This window comes from Sinocyclocheilus anshuiensis, unplaced genomic scaffold, assembly GCF_001515605.1.
Source record: "Sinocyclocheilus anshuiensis isolate Anshui unplaced genomic scaffold, SAMN03320099.WGS_v1.1 scaffold11, whole genome shotgun sequence".
Lineage (NCBI taxonomy): Eukaryota > Metazoa > Chordata > Actinopteri > Cypriniformes > Cyprinidae > Sinocyclocheilus > Sinocyclocheilus anshuiensis.
This window is the reverse complement of record NW_015551076.1, coordinates 1,145,604-1,169,074: the sequence shown is the minus strand read 5'-3', so window position 1 is coordinate 1,169,074 and position 23,471 is coordinate 1,145,604. Positions and strand designations below refer to the sequence as shown.

The 23,471-nt window shown below is 37.2% G+C and overlaps 1 protein-coding gene across 1 annotated transcript in view; it reads left to right on the top strand.

The window, feature by feature from the left end:
- The window catches only part of LOC107662418 (histone deacetylase 5-like), a 53,467-nt gene that overhangs the window by 24,151 nt on the left and 5,845 nt on the right, over positions 1-23,471 (top strand). Inside the window, exons 2-15 of the mRNA XM_016452438.1 lie at positions 4,286-4,569; positions 4,648-4,792; positions 6,971-7,076; positions 7,341-7,456; positions 10,609-10,740; positions 11,809-11,921; positions 13,827-13,946; positions 15,063-15,303; positions 17,715-17,920; positions 17,994-18,305; positions 21,548-21,668; positions 22,221-22,270; positions 22,944-23,051; positions 23,186-23,241. Of these exons, the coding sequence (XP_016307924.1) occupies positions 4,286-4,569; positions 4,648-4,792; positions 6,971-7,076; positions 7,341-7,456; positions 10,609-10,740; positions 11,809-11,921; positions 13,827-13,946; positions 15,063-15,303; positions 17,715-17,920; positions 17,994-18,305; positions 21,548-21,668; positions 22,221-22,270; positions 22,944-23,051; positions 23,186-23,241 (2,110 nt within the window). The remainder of the gene's footprint in view (positions 1-4,285; positions 4,570-4,647; positions 4,793-6,970; positions 7,077-7,340; positions 7,457-10,608; positions 10,741-11,808; positions 11,922-13,826; positions 13,947-15,062; positions 15,304-17,714; positions 17,921-17,993; positions 18,306-21,547; positions 21,669-22,220; positions 22,271-22,943; positions 23,052-23,185; positions 23,242-23,471) is intronic.

Sequence of the window (23,471 nt, the reverse complement as noted above, 5' to 3'; positions counted from 1 at the left end):
AGTAAATTTAGTTGGCTAAAATCTAATGGGTTTAGTTACAGTGTAATGCATTTATTAAGCATTTCTTCATTATATAGGTTTGATATTAAGGTTTTATCATGATAGACACCGATTTTAACTGCGGTGACACACAACATGCCTTTATGTTAAAATTAAATAAAACCACTTCTCATAAAGAACATGAACATGGTCTTCTTTTTAATTAAATACAAAAGGTTATATAGGCTAATTATGCATTCTTTATAGCAACTTATTTACCATATTCTTCATTCTTTCAAGCAGATATATTTATTTCTATAAATAAATTTAGATTAATCTTTAGGGCTACTAAAGTTTTTCAGTCAAGAGCAGTGCGTGATTTTCTGTCTTTCTTTTGTTGCTTGATTAACATCAATGACTCGGACAATAGCAACTAAATTAGGCTGCTATCCCTTTAAAACCGAATGCATGGCTACAATGGATGCAATGTACTGAGACACGTTCTCCCTACTGTTTACGTTCACTTAAGACGTAATCAACCGTGTTTATGTGAATACTTGTCAAAAAGAACAATTCAACATAATTTTGTGTGTAATTCTCCGTTCATGCGACGCGAAAGACTATTCGCGCACTGCGAGACGCGCTTTCTGTGTGTGTGCTTCAGTGTCTGCGCTCAGAAAACCGGACCGAAATTAGTTCTCTCTTGCATCGTCAGATTTATCCATATGTCTGCTCTTCTCTTACTCCCACATATTGACATTTTTTAACGTTTTATGCGATGTGCAGCAACTGTATGTTAGCTTATGTCCCGCCAGTTCATATGTACGCATCTAAACTCCGAACCACGCAGCAGATTTTTTTCTGAATGAATCTCTTCCCAAATTGTCCCTCCCTAACAATAGATTGTCAATAGATGTACGTCATAGTTTTTGTCATTCAAAAAGAGTTTTAGTTCGTTATCGTCTCGTTGTCGTTGATGAAAAAATGATTCGGTCTTGAAGTAAGAAGCAAACACTTTTTTTTCCCCAGCACCTTTGAGATTGCACTACTTTGATTCGCACTAATGTTCGGAAACTGTTATGACCTGGTCATCTTTAATGGGAGCACTCTGTTTCCCTGACTGAATGCCTTTGGAGAGAGCTTAAACTAACTTGTGCAAGAGGCAGAAAACACATCGCTATCCCCATGACAACTCATTAATGCCACCTTAAATGCAGTGAAACTAAAAAGACTATTTGAGGAGGGAAAAACAAGTAACACCAACAAAAGCAGAAATGATGGGTTTGTAGGGCCTTTTTTAGTACATCACTTGTGCCAAAAATATTTGCTATATTTGCTGAGAAGCTTTGGGAAGCTCAGGTTTTTTGGTAGTGGTGCTATTGGAAATATCAGAGATGGAGAAAAAGTTATTGGTTGGACTGCTTTTTAGAACAAGCCTCAGGACATCATGGTTTCCCCACTAGTTTATATAACTGCATGCCCTCTTCACCAGTACAGAGCCCTACCATAAGGCTGTTACTTTTTCCTCATGACTGTTGCCCTTTTACACTGATTTTACACCAACTTTGGTATTTCCTGGGTGAAGCTGGTTTGGCTCAGTTGGATGAATTCCCAACTGGCTCGTTATACAAAAGACTGCAGCGTCCACTATCCTGTCGACATTTGAGCCCACACACTTGGTTACGGTAATATGGGCAGACACAGACAAATGCAGATGCATCGTACATGAACTATATAGTACCATCTCAATTGCAAATGCACCCATGGCCTTTCCTTATGTAACTGTGTGCTCTAAACTGATTGTAAGTTTATGTGTCAACATGCTATTTTAAGTAGTACTAGCAGAGAGGTTGAGGAAACGTGTTTGAACTTTGAACCCATGCAGAGGTGACCCCCTACAAAATAAAAATGCAACAGGTCTGTGTATGTATATAGATACACACATATTAACAAATGTTTGGGGTTTGCTCCGGTCTTCGGTGTCCCATCATCCTTCAGAAATCATTCTAATATGCTGATTTGCTGCTCAAGAAACATTTCTCAGTATTATCAATGTTAAAAAAACGTTATGCTGCTTAATATGTTTGTGGAAACCGTGATACATTTAGGCTATTTTAGGATCCTTTGATGACTAGAGTTCCAAAGGACAGCATTCATTTGAAAGAGTAAAGGCATTTACAATGTTACAAAAGATTTCTGTCACTTTTGATTAATAAAACGTATTCATAAAGTAATAATAAAAGTCTTAATTGCTTTCAAAAAATATTTCTGACCACAATATTGAATTTTAAAGAATTTTGTTTCATTTTGGCACTAAATTAGGTCCTGAAGCAGTCCAGTTTGTCCTTCAAAATCTCTATGATATAATTGTCACGTACATTATATATGTATATAGAGAAAAGATATTCATTGTTATATTAAATAAACATGTATTGTTTTTTTTCTTCCACTTGCAAGGTAACGGTTTAGCCTAATAGCTTGTACACTGTTCACAGATGAGCCTTTCAGCTTAGCATCTTATTAACCAATAGCCTTTGATTTGGCCTCCTGCAAAATAATTAACCTTCTATGTTAGCATACCATTAACTTTTTAGCTTGCTAACCTAGCATGTATAGGGCCCTATGAATTCTGTTTTATTTTTTCCCAAATTCCATTTTTTTTTTTTTTCCAAATTCCATTTTTTTTACATTTAAATTTTTGTTTTAATGTTTAAATAAAAAATAACCAAAAAGCCCTATGAAGTTTTTTTTAACCAAATTATGTGTCTTCCATTAATTTTCTGGATTCAATTTTTCATTAAATTTTAATAATCAAAAGCAACTCTAATTAATTGATTTTAAAAATTTGTTTGTTTGTTTTTAGTTTATTTATTTAGTTATTTATTTATTCAGATATTTTTTTCAGAAATACTGTGTTGTGTATTTACATTTTTCTGGTAAATAATTCTCTAGTAAATATTCCTTAAAAAATAACATTTTAATAATGTTATTATTAGTAGTAGTACTATCATTACATTAAGTAATATATTTATATCACAGTTTCTTCAAGTTAAACTAAACTTTTATTTTGACGGGCTGCTGTAAAGACAGGTTTTTCGACTTTTTTTTATTTTATTTTTTTTATTATTAAATGGTAAAATGCTCCTGAAGTGACTCTCAAAGCAGCTCCGGAGATTATGTTTTTGTGTTCATGTACTCATATATTGAGGCTGAAAACACTGCAAGCATCGCAAGTGCGCTTCAGTATGTGTGCAGTAAACGAAACCATTCATTCACACAAAGACACGCAGAACATGCAAGATTCATATTTGAATGGCATTTTTGCGGCTTAATATTCACAGACACTAGTTCATATAACGTTTTGATTTAAGTGTACTGACCTAGCTAGTTTTGATTTATTTATCAAAAATTTGGCATATTCCATAACATTCCGTGTTATACAGTAAATTCCATTTTTATTACTGGATTCTGCGATTCCATCTGAGTTTTTTCACATCGCAAAATAGGGCCCTACAGGTATTTAAATTACTATAAAGTAGTGCTGTCATACTGTTAATTGCAATTAATCGCATCCAAAATACAAGTTTTTGTTTACATAATATATGTGTGTGTGTTGTGTATGTTTATTATGTATATATAAATGCACACACATGCATGCATATATTTAAAGGGGTCATATGATGCGATTTCAAGTTTTCCTTTCTCTTTGGAGTGTTACAAGCTGATTGTGCATAGATAAGATCCCTGAAGTTGCAAAGACTAAAGTCTCAAAACCAAAGAGATATTCTTTATCAAAGTTAAGACTCTAATGTACAGTATTTGAAAAATAATGTGTTTTTTGAACATTAAAGCATGTCAACATAGTCTGTTACACCAAATACACAAAATAATGATCTTTAAAAAAAGCATCATATGACCCCTTTAAGAAAAATGTTGTGTTCATATATTAAATATATTTATATATAATATACATTATATTAATATAAATATATACATGGAAATACATGGAAATATTTTCAAAATATATACTGTATGTGTGTGTATTTATATATGCATAATAAATATACACAGTACACACATATATTATGTAAACAAAAACTCTTGTTTTGGATGCGATTAATCGCATATTCTTTTCTACTGTTTGTTACTTACTTGCAGTTAAAACTACTTCAAAAAGATAAAAGGTAAGGGTGTTTTAAATATGTTGAAGAACATGTTGTGGTGCATGAATTACACACATCATCTTTAAGGTTTAATGGGTTATCATAATTGTAATGACTCTCTTATTGACTGTCTGTCTCTCCAGCAGTGGATGTGAAGACCTTGCTCCCCTCTGGGATGCAGAGTCCGGTGGGAGGTGGAGGAGATCAGGGCGGAGGCAGCGGAGGGCCGGTGGACCTGCGTACGGACCCGCGTCTGAGTGCGCTAAGCACGGTGGACCCGGCGCTGAGGGAAAAACAGCTACAGCACGAGCTGCTCTTGCTCAAACAACAACAAGAGCTTCAGAAACAGCTATTGTTCGCCGAGTTCCAGAAGCAGCATGAGGTTTTGACGCGCCAACATGAAGTGCAGCTACAGGAACATCTGAAGGTATGACCCTTTCTGTCCTCTCTGTACACCTCATCTCCTTGAACTTTGAGTCTTGACTTCTGGACTCTTTCTAAACAGCAACAGCAGGAGATCCTTGCCGCAAAGCGTCAGCAGGAGCTGGAGCAGAAGAGGAAATTGGAACAGCAGCGTCACGAAGAGATGGAGAAGCAGAGACTGGAGCAACAGCTTATCATGCTACGGAACAAAGAGAAGGGCAAAGAGAGTACGTATCGCTCCATTAATCCATCCATTATATGCACTACAATAGATCTACAGTGAACTCGTTTCACGGCACGGTCGCCGCTCATCATTTCCTGTTGCTTATTCTGATGCTGATTTCCAAAATCCGAATAGTTTAAATGCACTGTTCACTAGGGATGCACCGATACCACTTTTTCCAGTACTCGCCCGATACCGATACTTTTATTTTTGGTACTTGCCGATACCGAGTACCGATACCAATATTTAATGGATTACAATAAACCAAAAATTATTCATACAGCTGTCAATATTTACACAACTATCAATACTTTGTCAGGTGACCCTTAGCCTTAATAACAGCCTGTAGTCTCCTAGGCATGCTGTCAACCAGGTTCATGCAAACCTCAACTTCAATTTTTTCCCAGACTCGGTCTGAATAATTTTTGGTCCCAAATTTGTATCAATTTTACTGGTAGTCCACTGTATGAAGAATTTTTGGGTATAATATATCACAGTTTAGTTTATTTTGATATCCTCACTTTACATAAATGAACAATAATGTCCTACACCCACTAGTGAAAAAATATAAAAAATTATATCTGGTCTCTGAATAATTTTTGGTTTGACTGTATATCCTTCTGTTATTTTCACACTTAATTATGCCCATTAAAATGTATTTTACAGGTTTTTGTTACTTTCACTGTTCATTTTGTTCTCTCTCTATGGTGTGATATTTTCAGAAATAGAAGTCGCGTTTTTTCATCTGAAACGTGCTGCGATTTATATTCCAAAGCCACTCGTATAATGCAGAAACACTCATGAAGCAAGCAAAACACGTGCAACGCGCACACGTATTTGTACTGGTGCAGAATGAGAGGGACGAGTACAGTACAGCCTAGCGCATTTCACACAGGCTCTTAGTTTCACTTTTGCCAGAAAGTCGTGTATGCTTAAGGGTGGCTGTCTGTTGTCGGTATTTCTTTGTCTGAATATGGCACTTAACACATGCTGTGTGGTATCGGCGTTTGGTATCGGGACATTTTAACGAGTACGAGTACAGGAGCTCAGTATCGGGCCCGATACCGATACCAGTATCAGTGCATCCCTACTGTTCACCTTTTGGTTCAATGAATAAACACCTTGCTGAGCAGTACATAGCTAATGTTTATTGTTGTTTGCTGCTATATTACACACTGTCATGGATCCCTTAAAGTACTTTAGGCACAGTAGGAACCAATTGCTCTATTATTTCTCATCTTTGGTTGTTTACACTTAAAAATGACACAATGCAGTACTAGGCATTATTGCACCAAAACAATTATATATATATATACCATATTTGGATCATTTTCAAAACCTAGTAAGCTGCCTACTACCTACATAGTATCCTATAGTAACCTCATAAGTGCACATATAAGCAGCTATTATGTGCAGCACTCACATGACTCTTATTAATACCAGTAGAGTTTTATGTTGGCATGTTACTAAGCTAACAAACTGGAAGACATAATGTATAGTAATTTCACTATAATAAAAAAATGTATATAAAATATTTTATATAAAGATATATATTTTTTAGCTATTAATAATTAAAATAACAATCTTTTACTATTTGTTTTTGGTATTGGATCAGTTATACAGTACAGTCCCAAAAAGATTGGGATCGGTAATTTTATTTGTTTTATTTATTTATTTATTGAAAATACTTTGTACTTTTATTTAGCACGGACACAATGAATTGATCAAAAGTGACAGTAAAGACATTTATAATGTAACAAAGTATTTTTTCTTCAAATAAAGGCTGTTCCTTTGAACTTCATGTCATGAAATCATGTCCTATTTATTCATATCACAATTTACACAAAAAGATTAAGCAGCACAGAAAACTGTCTTCAACATTGATAATGATGTCATGAAATGGCTGCAGAAAATGTAGCCTTGATATCAAAGGAATAAAATGCATTTAAAAATTTAATTTCAAATCGAAAACTTGTTTTAAATTGTAATACTATTTCAAAATATTACTGTTTTTACTCTATTTTTTATTACAATTTAGCTTTGATATCAAAGGAATAAATACCATTTTAATCCTTCTTTAATTCTAAGATTTAATTTTATATCTTAATTGTAATAAATATACACACAGATAAAGACACAGATACATATATGTATTTATGATGTCCTTTGACTCTGTTCTCAGGTGCTATCGCCAGTACTGAGGTCAAACTGAAGCTGCAGGAGTTCCTGTTGAGCAAAAAGGAACCCGGCCCCGGTGGACTCAACCATTCCTTCCCCCAGAAGTGCTGGTGAGAAAAAGTCCATATCGCTCAGTCTTCTTCTGGGCTGGTAAACCCAATTCAAAGTGCACCCTTTCAATCATTTTTAAATTTAGTTAATATATCAAAGACAGGTTCAATGTGCACTATTTCCCTGCAGTATGATGTAAAAATGAATTCATTATTAGCATGATCAAACTGATATTACATAATGCCACATTATGCTGAAAGTTTATGGGTCTCATTTGAATTGTGATGATGAGTCTTTGTAATGGACTGTGTTTGTTTTTTTAGGGGGGCTCACCACGCATCCCTGGAGCAGAGCTCCCCTCCACAGAGCAACACCTACAAACTCCCCCCACTGTTAGGGTCCTATGAAGGCAAGGATGACTTCCCTCTCCGTAAGACCGGTGAGTAGGCTTCTTGTTTATATAAAATAAACTGTTGCTTTACTGTGTAAATGTTGCACTACAATTCAGTATGATTTTTTTGTAATGAAATGAATACTTTTACTTCGCATGGATGCATTACATTTATCAAAAGGGATATTAAAGACAATTATAATGTTACACAAAATGTTTATTTCAAACAAATGCTGTTCTTTTGAACTTTCTATTCATCAAGCAATCCTGAAAAAAAATGTATCACAGTTTCGACAAAAATAAGCAGCCACTGTTTTCAGCAGTGAAAATAAGAAATGTTTCCTGAGCATATTAGAGTGATTTCTGGAGGATCATGTGACATTTAAGACTGGAGTAATGATGCTGAAAATTCAGCTTTGCATCACAGGAATAAATTACAATGTCAAATATATTAAAATAGAAAACTGTTATTTTAAATTGCAACTTCTAGTGATCACTTCAGCTGTTGAGGTCAGCTGGGTGGCCTTTTCTTCCAGTCCTCTGGCTGTCTTCTCTTTTTCTGGATCAATTTACCAGTAAACACTATCCTTTTACTGTATTGCAAGCCCTGTATTTCCTCTGGGAAAATGCAAATGTAGTTATTTTTGTTATCTTAATGAATCGTTTTAATGAGTAATAGCTAAGTGACATTGACGCTGCATTATAAACCATCAGTGGATTGAATAAGCCAATGCATGAGTGTTTGCATGTAAATTTTAGATGATTATTTTCTTTCTGTGCATGAATGACGTTGTTCTGGAGTCACCAGCGGTTTTGTGTGGCGAAGTTTGAGCTGTTTAACACTGCAGAGGTGTCACAGAAGATGCAAGGGTGTGTGTGTGTGTAGGGATGAAGTGAGGAGTCTGCAGATGTGAGTCATAATGAGTCATCAGAACAGCAGACCTACACACAAACACACCTCAGAGCACTGTTACTTTAATACCGTTGAGATACTATTATAGTTTTTATTAATAATCAAATCAGTTCTTTGTTTTCATTTTAATCTTAGTTAAAATTGTGGTAATTTTTTGTCATTTTATATATATATTCATTATATATATATATATATATATATATGGTTTATATTTTGGTTCTAGGTAACTATAATAGCACTAGGGCTGGGTTTTGACACAAATTTCACGATTCGATTCGATTCTCATTCACAAGCTTGCGATTCAATTCAATATCGATTATTTTGGATATATATCAGGTACACATGCCAAATTTTCTCAAGGGAAAAAATTCTCTTAACTAATGCTGTAAAATATACATGAGAGTCAGTTGGGTACTACATTACTATAATATTGAAGGTTAAAACTAACAGAATTTTAGGCTATACAGCTGCTTAAATTGCACTTAATTAAGTTTTTATAATAAAAGTTACAATTACATAATATTTCTATTTCAATTAGTTTTTTTAACATTTAAATGGTGACTGTGCATATATTTAGCAAAATTTGTTTACAAGCCGTTATATTGAAGTCTTTGCGCGGCTGAAACACTTAATGAGCGATTACATGAAACATGAAAGTTGTACTCTTTCTTTTAACTTACCTTCGGATGTTTAGTCATGTTTACGTGCGCCTCGCGCTGCTGCGTCTGTTGATCGAGGCACTACAGCGATCTGTCACTCCACATTAAACAGCACCAAAACGGCATTTATTGTTTGAATACTGCAATACAACAGACAAAATTTTAAATCGGAGACTTTGTTTCATATGAAAAGTACCAACGCACAATGCTTATTGTGATTTATTGGATGGGAGGTGCCCTTCAATGTTCTGTCCATTAACTGAAAACAGGCTAGATTAATCGATTCTTGGTATTTAAGAATCAATATCGTTTAGTAAAAATGAGAATCGATTAAAATCGACATACCAATATTTTTTACCCAGACCTAAACAGCACTGCATATTAATAGCTATATTAGTGAGAAAATCGTTTTCATACAAAAATAATGATATTTATTATTGCCTACCTTGCAATTTAACCCTCACACAACCTGCTGCCATTATTAGATTTGAAGCGAAACCCAGTTTAGCCTGTTTATGAGAGATTCAAATACCGATAGCCACCTCAAACGTTGTCTCAAATCATTTCTGACATGTTTTCGACTATATTTGTGAGGGTTTTTTCAAAGTACTGCTGGTCATCTGCTGTTCACTCTTATAGCCGCCAGCCATACTCCAAAACTCCCACACAGATTCAGTGAGTTTGTTCCCACAAGCACACAAACACACACACACACATCTGCTATCTGCTTTTTACACACTGCTATCTTTTAAACTGTCACACCCACGCTGCTTTATAAAGCTCTCTATTATAGAGCTAACACACATATACCATCCGGAGGATAGGAAGACTCACACACACACACACACACACACACACACACACGTGCCCTCTAGCTTGGACTTCAGCACACTGATAAAGTAATCGCAAACGGGTCTGTTACCGTGGGTGAAGCGCTTACTCTATATTGCCACTGTTATGGCAACACCACAGCAATCTTCTTACATAACGTGCCCTCAGTTAGTGTGTGTCTTTCCATCCCATCCCCTCCCCCTCGTCTCACACTTTTATTTTAAAGCTAATTAAATCCATACTAAAGTCACTGATAGCATTAGAGGCTAAAGTCCTTTCTGCTCTATATGCCCAGTGTGGCTGTGACGCACAAACGGGCCCAGAAAAACACATAGGGCTTGGTCAAGCCACTTTACACACGGCCTGTTTGGATAATTGCACCAATTTCTTTATTTTTTTCCTCTTTCAAATCCCTTTTTACTCCAATTAGTTTAATTTGGCCCGGCGTCTCCGGAATCAACAAGAGATAAAATCGGCACGCTGTAAATATAACTTTTATCTATAGCTCATTTTGTGTGTGTGAGTGTATGAGAGAAAGAGAAATGGGAAGGGACGGGCGGTTGCTGTCCATGGTCCTGATGCACAAGAGCGACAGATGCAAACCCTCATTAGTGGTGCTTATTAAGTGAAACGTCACTATTGTAATTGCTCAGGTGGAGGGTTTTGAACAAGCCCCTGAGCATATATAGTGAACTTTGCTTTGCAACTCACACCCCGTAAGTGATATCTCAAATCATGCTGGGTTTGCTGTTACTTTTCTAAGTAATTTAATCTTTTTCTTTCTCTCTTCTGTTCAGCGTCTGAGCCCAATCTGAAGGTACGTTCACGGTTAAAACAGAAGGTGGCTGAGAGGAGGAGCAGCCCACTTCTTAGACGGAAAGATGGTACTGTGATCAGCACCTTCAAGAAAAGGGCGATTGAGATCTCAGGTAAACCATGTGTGCGAACAGGTTTGAACCAAGAACTACTCTTTCTGGCTCAAACTTTTTTATGCTAAGGACTTTCCAAATACGATGATCTTTCTTTGACAGATCCCCTGTTTTAAAGTATAAAGGCATCTATATATATTTTAATAAAAAAATATATATTTGGAAAAAGTATTTACAATTATTTACATTATATTTATAAAAAGTGTGCATCGGATACAAGTTGGCATTTGTATCGTGATGCATAATTTCTAACATATTTCCATCAGTAAAAATTTATTTTTATATAATTATTAGTAAATGCACTATACTTTTATTATTTAGAAAGAGACCAATAATTTGTGACTAATATTTTATATGTAGATTGATTTCTCCTCTCTAAAATGTTTCTCAAGCGCGTTCTCTCTTCTCGTATCGCATTGGCCATAGTTATAGAGATGCTAATATATATATATGTGTGTGTGTGTGTGTGTGTGTGTGTGTGTGTGTTCATATTTTGTGATAGGGGCCCATAAGTATCTTTAAAATGTTATATGGAAAATATTTGCTTTCTACTATGACACTATAACAATGCACAGTTATAATAATGCACATATTTCTGCACAATTCTGTAAATTTGGCATTGTGTAAATTTGAACTTTTTTACCTTTTTTTCATTCTTTTTATTCATGTATTTTTTGCACTATTTAGTTAGACTCAAAATTTAAATAATAATATAAATTCGATAAAATAAACATTATTTGTGCATTAAGCTTCACAAAACATAGTTTATATGGAAGATGTAATCCTTCGTATATCAGCACCTGAGTTGTGTTCAAATAAGCCTGTTAAAAAAACTGCTGTCAGTTGTGTGAAGATTTGCAAACAGAACTAATGAACACATAGGTATTGTGTGATTCCTGTGCTGTTAATATAACTGCTACTTGGAGGAAGGGAACCGTTTAACATCCTGCTGATACATTAAAAATGGTTTAATCAATCACAAAATATTGTGAAATCATCAGCTATTTTTTCTAACGCTGCAGCTAAAATGTGATTGTTGAAATCCGTGTGTGTGTGTGTGTGTTTCAGTGTCCTCTATGTGCAGCAGTGCTCCTGGCTCGGGTCCCAGTTCTCCGAACAGCTCTAACTGTGCCATTGCCGAGAATGGCTCCAGCGGATCCGTCCCAAACATCCACGCTGAGGTGAGAGACTTACCCCCTACACGTTTGCCACTCTTCTCCTCTCGCACTCCCCTCGCTTCTCAATAGGTTAGGGATGAAAAAAACCTAGATAATGACACTGTTTCTATGGAAACAATCTATCGTACGGAGCCTTGTGATGGCTTGGGATAACACTGGTATGCTAATCCCGAAAAAAAAAACATGTTCCGAGAGTCAGCCTTGCAGTGAGTTGTATCTGTAGGCTCAAGAATGGCCGCAGCTGCTCTGGATGGACAGCAGGAATCTGCCTGGGGTCAACCCAGCATGCTAAGCAGCTAGCCTCGAGGATCACCTTAACCTTGAGAGCCAGAGAGAATGAAATTGTATGTGCTCATGCCACAAAGGGCTTGAAGCTGTATGCACGCTGAATTTGAATGAGCCAGTTTGTGTTTAATTTTGGATGACCAGCGTATTAAATGCAAAACAAAACATGGCAGCACTTCAGTTTAGGGACAAATTCTTACTATTATCTAGTTGTAACTGGCTTATTAGCATGCCTATTATGAACACATTGGCTGTTTATTAGTACTTATAAAGCACAGCATAATCAGAGCAGACACACATTTGATGCAAACCAAAACAATGCTGTGAGAGACTGAGGACAACAATACACGATGTTTGCAAACTTTAGTATAGGGACCAATTCTCACTATTAACTAGTTGCTTATTAGCATGCCTTTTAATAACATAGTGGCAGTTTATTAGTATTTATAAAGCAAATATTCTGCATGACCATATTCTAAATCCCTAATACTTAACAACTACCTTACTAACTATTAATAAGAAGCAAATTAGTAGTTTATTGAGGCAAAAGTCATAGTTAATGGTTTGTTAATAGAGAGAGTTGGACCTTAAAAACAAATAGGATATAAACAAACAAATAATGCAATTTACAGTATTTACATGACTTTGTAATAACAGTGAGTGTGCACTTTACCTTCAGCTAACGTAGCACGGACGTGCCGGACGATGGATGAAGTGTGCTGGACTTTGTCAACGAGAAAAGAAATAAAGTTAATCAGTCTCATCAACCAGAGAAAAAAAATCCCTTCAAATGGGCGCCAGTGGAGATGACTTAAGAATCACCTCATTAGCTCTGTCCAGCATGCAAAGGCTGCATACCACTCCCCAAAAATAGATTGATAGTCTTAGATTGCTATTCGTGAGCCTCTGTAGCCTAGCAGTACAACCTCGAGAGAAGCGATGGATAAATGTGAAGGAGAATAGAATGCTGACATCATCTCTGCTGCAGGTAGAGTGCTCTGCCACGGAATGTCCGCTTTGTCTTTTTCTTCTTCATCTTTCTTAGTGTGACCTTTGAGTCAGAGTGAGAATGACGTACATTGTACAAACAACTTATAATGAAAGGCTTAAATTGGGTCGTTGGGGATGAATAAACGTTGCCTTGTAAAGCAGATCCATTAGTTTTTGTTCTTTGGCTTTGAAAATGGCTGCGCTCCAAGTATAGGGTCAGATGATGGGATTACCAGTACTCACAAACACCTCCGTATTTCTCACATAACTTTCTTTTGGGACATTTTTTCAGTCTTTAGAAATGAGAAAAAACAGGCATTTTAATTATCCTTATAACTCCTTAGCTCATTTCTTTAACGTGGCAACTGGAACTGTTGTCTTCTTCAAGTGGCGCTCATCCAGTCCCAAATACAGACAATCCATTCCCACATGCTGCTTTGCTCGTCACAACTTAGTAAGGATTTCCAAAGAAGAATGCTTTCAAGTGATCAAGTCAAGCAGAAACTCCTTGTCTGGGATGCCTTCCTGAGATAAAACGGATTCTTTGTGCTGTTTGAAGTGTACATCTTGAAATATAGGTCTGCTGTTTGTCCTGTGTGACTCTCGTCTTTCTCTCCCTTTCTGTTTCGGCAGCAGTTGCGTTCTCTGCATCAGTCTTTGACTGGAGATGGGACACCGAGTCCCCTTAGCCTCTACACCTCTCCATCTCTGCCCAACATCTCTCTTGGACTGCCTGCCAACGCGCACATCACGGTGAGTGTCCTCAGCTAAAGCCTGGTGGCTTCGTGATGGTGATTCAGAGTTAGCAGGTGGTGTAGGCTGAACCCTAGTGGGCTTGCTAGATCATTAGGATGCTTTTACCCTAGAGCTTTTGGTCTGGACTCAAGAGTTTGATTGATGTGAAAGTGTTTTTCAGAAGATGCACACCATTGATCCAAACCCTAGTCCATTCTCGGGTACGGCTCATGTGAACTACACTACAGTTGGTTTGAATGCAATTTGTCCTAAATTGCAGAAGTGAACCACTTTTGATGATGCCTAATTTGCATCTTTGCACACTCTTGGTCACAATTATAGTATAAAGCATGGGAGTACATTCCTTCTCTGAAAAGGCCACTGTCCTGCAGAGTTTACCTTCAAGTGATGTTTTATTAACACATTTCGGGAGGAGCACGTGCAGATAATTAACACGGCCAATCCATCATTACACCATCTATCCAACCAGCACAAGAGATAACCCCTTTAAATAATCAAAGTAGTCTTACCTTCATTATCTTTAGTCTTTCAGCATCCCTCCACCACCCCGACTCCTCACCTTCAGCCTGTTCCTACCCCAGCGCTCTGGGTCCGGGCTAAAAGAGCTCGGACCCCTCTCCCCGGACAGGGGGAGTACCCCGGGCTCGAGAGTAATTACCGAGCTCGGAGCCCTCTCCCCGGACAGCACGCCAAATATGCATAACCTTTACTCAGTTTATTATATGTAAGTGTGAACTCGTGAATCCTAATTAATCACACCTGAACCAGCTAATCAAGGTCTTCAGGGTTTCTTGAAATTTCCAGGCAGGTGTGTTGGGGCATGTTGAAGCTACACTCTGCAGGACATTGGCCCTCCAGGAACTGGATTGGACACCTCTGGTATAAAACAAGCTCTCACAGTGGTAACCCAAAAGGACAAAAAAAGTACAATGTGAATGCAGAGCAGCAGGGCATTAGATGGGGATGGAATCAAACTGGTTCTGGTTTGGACCAAGCAATCAAACCCAGTGTGAAAACAGCCTTGTAGGCTTTGGTACCTTGGTTGCAGCTTTAAGCAGCTTAGTGTTCCCAAGTCTGCAGAATAAATTCTCATTCTCTTCTCCTCTACTCTAGGCTCCTCAGAAACTCAGTGCCCAGCAGGAGGCAGAGCGGCAGACAATCCAGAGTTTGCTTCAAGGTGGGGCACTGACAGGGAAGTTCATCAGCACATCGTCCCTGCCGACGTGCCTTCCCACCGGGGCACCCCATGACCCCGAGCCCCCTTCCGCTTCTAATAGTCACAGTAGCCATTCCTCGCTGCTCCAGCACGTCCTACTGCTGGAGCAGGCTCGTCAACAGAGCGCACTTCTCGCAGGTACACATAAATTCATACTATACAATCAGGTTACCCTGAATGCACTGCAAAAAGCTATAAATGTAAATGTACATGCATCAGTGCCTTAAGGCAAGAAACATACTTTACACAAGTATGCAGATTAGGGGTGGAAGATATACTGGTAGACACGATTAACCGGTAGAAATATGTCAACCAGTCAAGATTTTCAACTATCTTCTCTATCGCATTTACACGTTCATGTGACATTGCTGTGCTACGTGGTCGCAGAAACGTATCGTTTACATGCGATTTTAAGCATTGCTGTTTAAAATCAAGTGACTTTAAGCAGTTGAAATGCAATCAGCAGCAAAAGAGAACTCATTTTGCTATATGCATGCACTGTCTGAGAGACTGTTTCTGAGCGCTATGATGCTATCAGAGAGGCGCATACGTGAAGACGGTGCTCACAGAGCGCCGGAGTGTTAAATGGAGTTGTTTTTGGCTCTTTATAGGCCTTGAACGGTTAAATACACTTTTATGAGTTAAAATGCCCGTGTATCCATGTAAACACAGTAATTCAGGTTTTAAGTGAAAGCAAACAGCTGAGAAAGAAAACACATGTGTAACAGTATATTATATCCAGGCAGATCTTAAAGTGACATTAGTCTAATAATGTGTCATTCATTAAACAACAAAAGAGAGAAAATCTCTCCCTGCTCTAGTCTAAATCACTTTTGTAACTTTAATAAGAAATATATATTTAATTTATACAGTGAAGAATATGCAGTGTTTTTATACATTTGATTACTTTACACGATGTGTGTAGCATGTCTTATTTATTTGTTATACTGTAGCTTTTTTCCTATTGCTTGTAATTAGTTTCTTAATCTTATTTAATTGCTGGCTGTTTCCTTGTGTTCAGTGAGTTTGAGTTTTGTTTTTTGTTTTTTTGTTTTATTTAGGCAGCTTTTTTTGTGATATTGACATGGGTGCAGTGTTAATTTTGTTGACAAATAATTTTCGTCATAATTGTCATCAACTACATTTTTTTCACCGACGACAACGAGACGATAACAAACTAAAACTCTTTTTGAATGACAAAAACTATGACGTACATCTATTGACAACCTATTGTTAGGGAGGGACGATTTGGGAAGAGAATCATTCAGAACGAATCTGCTGCATGGTTCAGAGTTTAGATGCGTACATATGAACCGGCGGGATATAAGCTAACATACATTTTTTTTCACCGACGACGACAAGACGATAACAAACTAAAACTCTTTTTGAATGACAAAAACTATGACGTACATCTATTGACAACCTATTGTTAGGGAGGGAAGATTTGGGAAGAGAATCATTCAGAACGAATCTGCTACATGGTTCGGAGTTTAGATGCGTACATATGAACCGGCGGGACATAAGCTAACATACACTTGCTGCACGTCGCATAAAACGTTAAAAAATGTCAATATGTGGGAGTAAGAGAAGAGCACACATATGGATAAATCTGACGACGCAAGAGAGAACTCAATTCGCTCTGGTTTTCTGAGCGCAGACACTGAAGCACACACAGAGAGAGCGCGTCTCGCCAAAAGGGTCTGGCTGCAGCTGGCGCTTGCACTCTCAGACGTGCATTCTCAGGCTTGCACTCTCAGACACTTGCACTTCCGCTAGCGACGTCACTTGCAGTCTTTTTTATTTTTTATTTTGTTCTATTTATTGATTTCGCGTCGCATGAACGGAGAATTACACACAAAATGATGTTGAATTGTGCGTTTTTACGAGTATTCACGTAAACACAGTTGATTACGTCTTAAGTGAACGTAAACAGTAGGGAGAACGTGTCTGAGTACATTGCATCCATTGCAGCTGTGCGTTCGGTTTTAAAGGGATAGCAGCCTAATTTAGTTGCTATTGTCCGAGTAAAATATGACTAAAACTAAATGGCATTTTAGTCAAAAGACTATGACTAAAATTAAATCAAAATTTGCTGTCAAAATTAACACTGCATGGGTGACAAGAATTATGAAATTTCTATGGTATAAAAAAAAATGATCATAAAGACCTTATTCAAAGCAATAATAACTACATTGTGATATATATCATTATCGTGAAATAAAATTACTCAAATCGTGATATAAGATTTTGGTCATATCACCCACCCCTATTGCAGATACAAATGTACTCTTTTTTTTTTTTTGCCCTGACCGTAATATTTCTTCGTACTCGTGGCTTGATTTAAGCCAGATGCATTATTCAGGTTACTAACTAGTTAGCTATACACATTTTAACAGTTTAACTGATTTTTTATTTGGTCTGCAAGATTCTCTTCAAACTGTTGCTCCACTGTGAGTTGAAAACTGAGACAATTTATGCTAATGTCCACCGTGGGAAAAAACAACGTGCAACAACAGCTTACACTTTTCATCTTGATCTTTATCCCGCAGTTCCCATGTATGGGCAATCTCCGCTGGTAACGGGTGAGCGGGTGTCCAACAGCATGCGTACAGTGAATAAGTTGCCTAGGCACCGGCCACTGAGCCGTACCCAATCAGCGCCCCTGCCGCAAACACCACAGGCCCTGCAGCACCTCGTAATGCAACAGCAGCACCAGCACTTCCTCGAGAAACAGAAACACTACCAGCTAAATAAGGTATATGGATCAGATATTTGATGCTGTTCAAGCTATTATGCAAAAAATGCTAATAAGCTCCACCTCCTTTCAGATCCTCTCCAAAGGGGCGGAGCTTCCAAGGCAGCCTCCCACGCACCCCGAGGAGACGGAGGAGGAGCTTACAGAAACCGCAGAGATGCAGGACGAGCGAGGGGAGGGCCTTGATCACGTAAGGGAGGGGTTACAGAAAGAGAGCTCTGGCGAGACCACACCCCCTTCGGAACGTCTGGTTCCGTTGAAGGGAGAAAGCACAGAAAGTGACTTGGAGGAAGATGATGATGAAGACGAAGCCATTGAACTGAGGGAATGTGATGAAGAGGGCGCCCCCTATGGCCAGGTGAGAAATTACAGCTTTTTTTTATACTGAAAGTTTTGGTAATTTCTGTGCTATTGGTGTCACCAAACGGAATTGACCCTTTGCAAAAACCCGCCCACCTTAGTTACTGTTGCTATGTCCGTGCCACTCTCACACCACGCATCATGTTCTCACGCAGTAAAAAATACATTGCGGAGCAAAGAGGAAACTGACAACATGACAGCAGACAAGACAGAGCAGGTTACTTCTGGTATGAAACAAGGTCTTGTTTTTAAAGTTTTGTCATTTTTTAAGAAATTCCAACAATAAATACCGTTTTGTGGCTCTTTAATGTGTCGTGACAGATTGCTGTATTGCCTCAGTTCAAGCGCCAATCGTGAACCAATCGTCTTTTCATATTTACTTAAAACACGAAATAAACATGAATGAACATCAGAACGTATTTTATTACAACCGTGGATAGACATCAATGCACAATATTTTTCAAGTTTAAGTCCACCAAAGTTAATCTACTCTCCTGACTGATTTGTTTGTTGGGCAAGATGGCGGATTCGGCGTTATGATTGGTCAGATCGCCTGTCAATCAAACTCTTTGCAAATGGTCAATTGCAACAAATAATAATGGCTGTTTTTAACAAGGTTTCCTGAACTTGCCTCCGCCTGCCATTTGTCTAACAAACTGCTAGTCCCACGCCAAGGTTGCGCCATTGCTATTTTAAATATAAAAAATTACACACTTCACCTCTAAAGTATATTACAGAGCTGCCAACATGTATTTTGCATAGTTTTAGTTTCTTGAACTTCTAAGGATCACTGACCTTCTAAAATTGCAGTTATCTTTGTGTACTACTTGTTTACCATGTTAAGACAGCTTTCTATATTTACCCTTCTCCTTTATTATCTTTTCCCATCCCCGTTCTATTTTGCATAACATGCAAAGCTATCAACACATTCAGAAACATTCTTCAGCTTTAGTGTTGAGCGAATTTATGAAAAAGCAGCGTAGTCACTGCATGAGTCACCATGCAAAACCTATGCACGTAATGCAGCTTAACGTCATTTGTTATGAAACAAGATGGATTGTATTTTGTATTTATTGAAACTAGAAGCAGCTGTGTGGATTTTGTGTTGTCGTTAGACTTTTAAGATGCATCTAATGTCTTTCCGATGACTCTGTCACTGCACTTTTCGAGAGCTTAAGTGCGTAGGCAAGTTCCTGATGAGTGTTGGGACGCACATGCGGGGGCTTGGTGACTGGAGATCGAGGGTATCCCTCTCAACCAGAGCATTTGCAGCTTTTTCGCCCCCTGAAAAGGAGGGATTAAAGAGGAAGATTGCTCTCTTCTCTTCTTCCCACCAGTGACTCACTACTGGAGGCAGGAGGGGAGCGGGCGAGAAGAGAGAAAAGAGACACATAAATAATTGCTAGATAGGATGACGCAATGAAATTGACTTGGGAACGATGGTGGGGGTTCCTCCGGGAGCTAAAGTTTGTCTAGTTAGTGCTGCTTGCTTAGGTGTTTAGCCTTGAGGTATTACTATTGCTCATACGTAGTTGGGGTTTTTAACAAACTCTTATCTCAAATTATTAAACTTTAATATGAATCTCTAGCATATAGGAAGCAGGGGTAAGCTTTTGTGACTTGAGCCAGTAAGCAACCTCCTAGCAAAGCTCTAAAAACACTTCTTAGCTTCATGGTGCCAATAGTGGCAAGCACCACTCACATTTTGTTCAGGAAGTGTAAACTCAGTATTTGTCAAAGAGCTGCAATTAAGCAGATTTATTCTTATCTGGCAAAAAAGTACCATGGTTTTACCATCCGATACAAGCACTGTACTATAGTTCTTTTTAAAACGTTATGGAGTAGGTTTATTCTTATCTTGTAAAAAAGTTCTATTGTATTACCATGGATTTTGGATTTGGCACAATGGTTATTCTGTTTTTTTTTTCTTTTCTTTCTTTTTTTTTTTTGAGAGAGTTTTTACATAACTCTCATAGTAATACCATGGCATTCTTCAAAGTACTGTTTAAATACCATAGTATCAGTTTAACATGGTAATGATATATTTTTAATATATTATTTATATTTTAATATGATTTATATGCTATTATGGTTTTTATTAATATTTTGAATTCATTTTTATATTACATTTATCTTTTCAGTCTTCATTTTAAGTTTTGTTTAATTATTAGTAATGTTGTAATGTGCTTATGTCATTTTTATTCTTTTTTCATTTTTTATTTTTAGTTCAGTTTTAATTTTCAACTATTTGCCGTTTTTCATCTAATATTTATATTTTATTTTGTTTCACGTTTATTTCAATCAACAAAATGTTTTCATTTGTTTAAGTTAATAATAATAACTCTGCATCTTATTAAAAGTACCATGATATTACCATGTTTTTTTTTTACCATTATAGCGATGCCTTAGTATTTTACAAAGTACTTTTGTCTTTATTTTCACTGTACTGCAAATACTCACTATATATAAGGATTTTTTGTGCCTAGTGTGCGTGTAATTTTGTGATACGTAATTAATCTATTAAGAAATGTGCATTATTTTGATCTCTCAATTCTTATTCGTCAAGACTGGAGTAATGATGCTGAAATTCAGCTTTGCATCACAGGAATAAATAATATTTTAACATATATTAAAATAGGAGATATTTCTTTAAAGTTGTAATAATACTTCACAATATTGCTGTTTAAATAAATGCAGCCTTGCTGAGCATAAGAGACTTATTTAAAAACCTTAAAAAACCTCACTGATCCCAAACTTTTAAATGGTAGTGTACACAATTGTTTAATATTTTTGAGCAGCATGTTTTATAATATAATTTAACCAATCATTTAGTGGTAAAATTTCACAGCTACACAATTTAGAGTTCAGTGAGCAAAAACATGAAAATATCATTAGATTTTAAACATAATTTATAGTGATTCTGAACCAAAGTGATTTAAAAAAAAAAAATCTTTAATCACATATAAAATATCATAGAAGAGTCATGTAAATTCATTTGTCAAAACAAATAATAGTCGACGCCATTGGCCTCATGGGCAGCGCGCTGACATACAGTGCCATTGCGCTTCGGGTGTCACGAGTTCGAGTCCCGGCTCGCGGACCTTTCCCGATCCCATCCCCCTCTCTCTCACCCACTTCACTTCCTGTCAACCTATACTGTCCTATCTAAATAAAGGCATAAAATGCCATAAATAAACCTTTAAAAAAAAATTATAATAAAAATAATAGACGTTACCTCAATGTGCTTCTGTGTTTGTTTGTGTGCAGAGGATCAGGGGAAGGAAGGCCACACTAGATGAAATCCAAACTGTGCATTCTGAGTACCACACGCTGCTCTACGGCACCAGTCCACTGAACCGACAGAAGCTGGACAGCAAGAAACTTTTAGGTGTGTTTTAAAAGCTCTCTGTTGTGATGTAAGTAGTTGCTGCAGTCTTGATTTTAGGATTCTCCTCCTAGTACACATCCACAAAAAGCTTCCCTTGCTTGCTTCCAATCTGATGGCTTGCTTAAGCAAATCTCCTTTGACAGACGCCTAGGCTTTTTTTAGGTTCTAGACATTTGCCCACCCCCGCTTCTGAGTTACCAGCGAAGTTTGTGTGTGCGATTGTGCGTTTGTGTGTGTGTGTGTGTGTGTGTGTGTGTGTGTGAGGGTGAGAAGGTTCAGCTGCGGACAGAGTTGCCATCACTCCACCACCTCCACTTTTATGTGAGACACTCTTTGAAGAAGTGCAGGCTGTTTTGACCTTGAGTGCTCTTTGTAGAACAGCGAGACAGATGATGGTTGCGTCAGCGTCATCCAGTGAGCATCCTCGAGACTGAATTAGCATAGCCAATTATGCCATTAACTGAATAGATAATGTGTGAACAACAGATGTGGGCCTAAACATAACACTCCTTCAGATCAGCTTCTGATTTGCCTTTTTTTTTTCTTTTCTAGGTCCAATAAGTCAGAAAATGTACGCTGTCCTACCATGTGGAGGCATTGGGGTAAGTTTTGTCTGTTCATCTGTTTAGTCATCACACTTCTTTAATAAAGAATGAAATGGCATTCACAATGTATGTAACTGTAAATAATAGGAGGTATTTACCAACAAAACAGAATATTCTGGCAAATAATGTAGGCAGGAATTTGTCAGTTAGGATTTGTTTGAGTTGTGAAAGGTAGGCCATTATTAGTTAATGTTTTTTTTTCCCTTGACTGTGCAACCTTACTTACATTTGGTACTTGGTTATTATTAGTAGTAGTTGTAGTATCTAGATGTTTTATCTTTTTGAATAATGTAACATTATTTTTATTATTACATTAGATTATAGATTATTATAAATATTTAGATTATAATAAAACATCAAAATTATTATTATCATTAAATGTTTCATCTTAATTTAAATAAATTAGCATTATTATTGTTAGATTAGATTGGAATATACATTATAAAAAAAAAAAAAACCTTTAAATAAAACGTTTAAATAATAAAAATAATTATTATGTTTTATAATATATTAATTATATATAAATTATTATTATTATTATTACTCTGGGTTTTGCACTGATGAATTGTCCTGCAATAAAACCGTGGACATTTATATCTAGGATGTAAATAGGCTCAGTTCTGAGTTCACCCATTTGTGGCAGTATTTAACATGATTTAATGGCCTTTAGGTGGACAGTGACACAGTGTGGAACGAGATGCACTCGTCAGGAGCTGTCCGGATGGCGGTGGGCTGCGTCATTGAGCTGGCATTCAAAGTTGCTGCTGGAGAACTGAAGGTTCATATTTATTTCTCTTACCACAGCTTCATGTTTAATTGATGTTCTGGCATAAATATTCAGTGCTTATATTATATCACATCTCTTATGTCGTCCTCATCTCCCTTCTCTTCTGGTTTTGTTTGATGGGATAGAACGGGTTTGCAGTGGTCCGTCCTCCTGGTCATCACGCGGAGGAATCAACCGCCATGTAAGTAGTCTGTGAGAGTCTGTGTCAAATATTTTATTTAAAAAATATATTTTCAATGCATAATGGAAAGTTGTTTACTTCATCGTAGTTTACGCTCAGGGCCGCATTAAGACCTTACTGGGCCCCGGGGCTATGACTTACTTCAGGGCCCCCATTACAAATATAATATACAAAATTTTATGAATACATTTATTCATTAAAAAAAAATGTATGCATTGAAATTTTAAAAT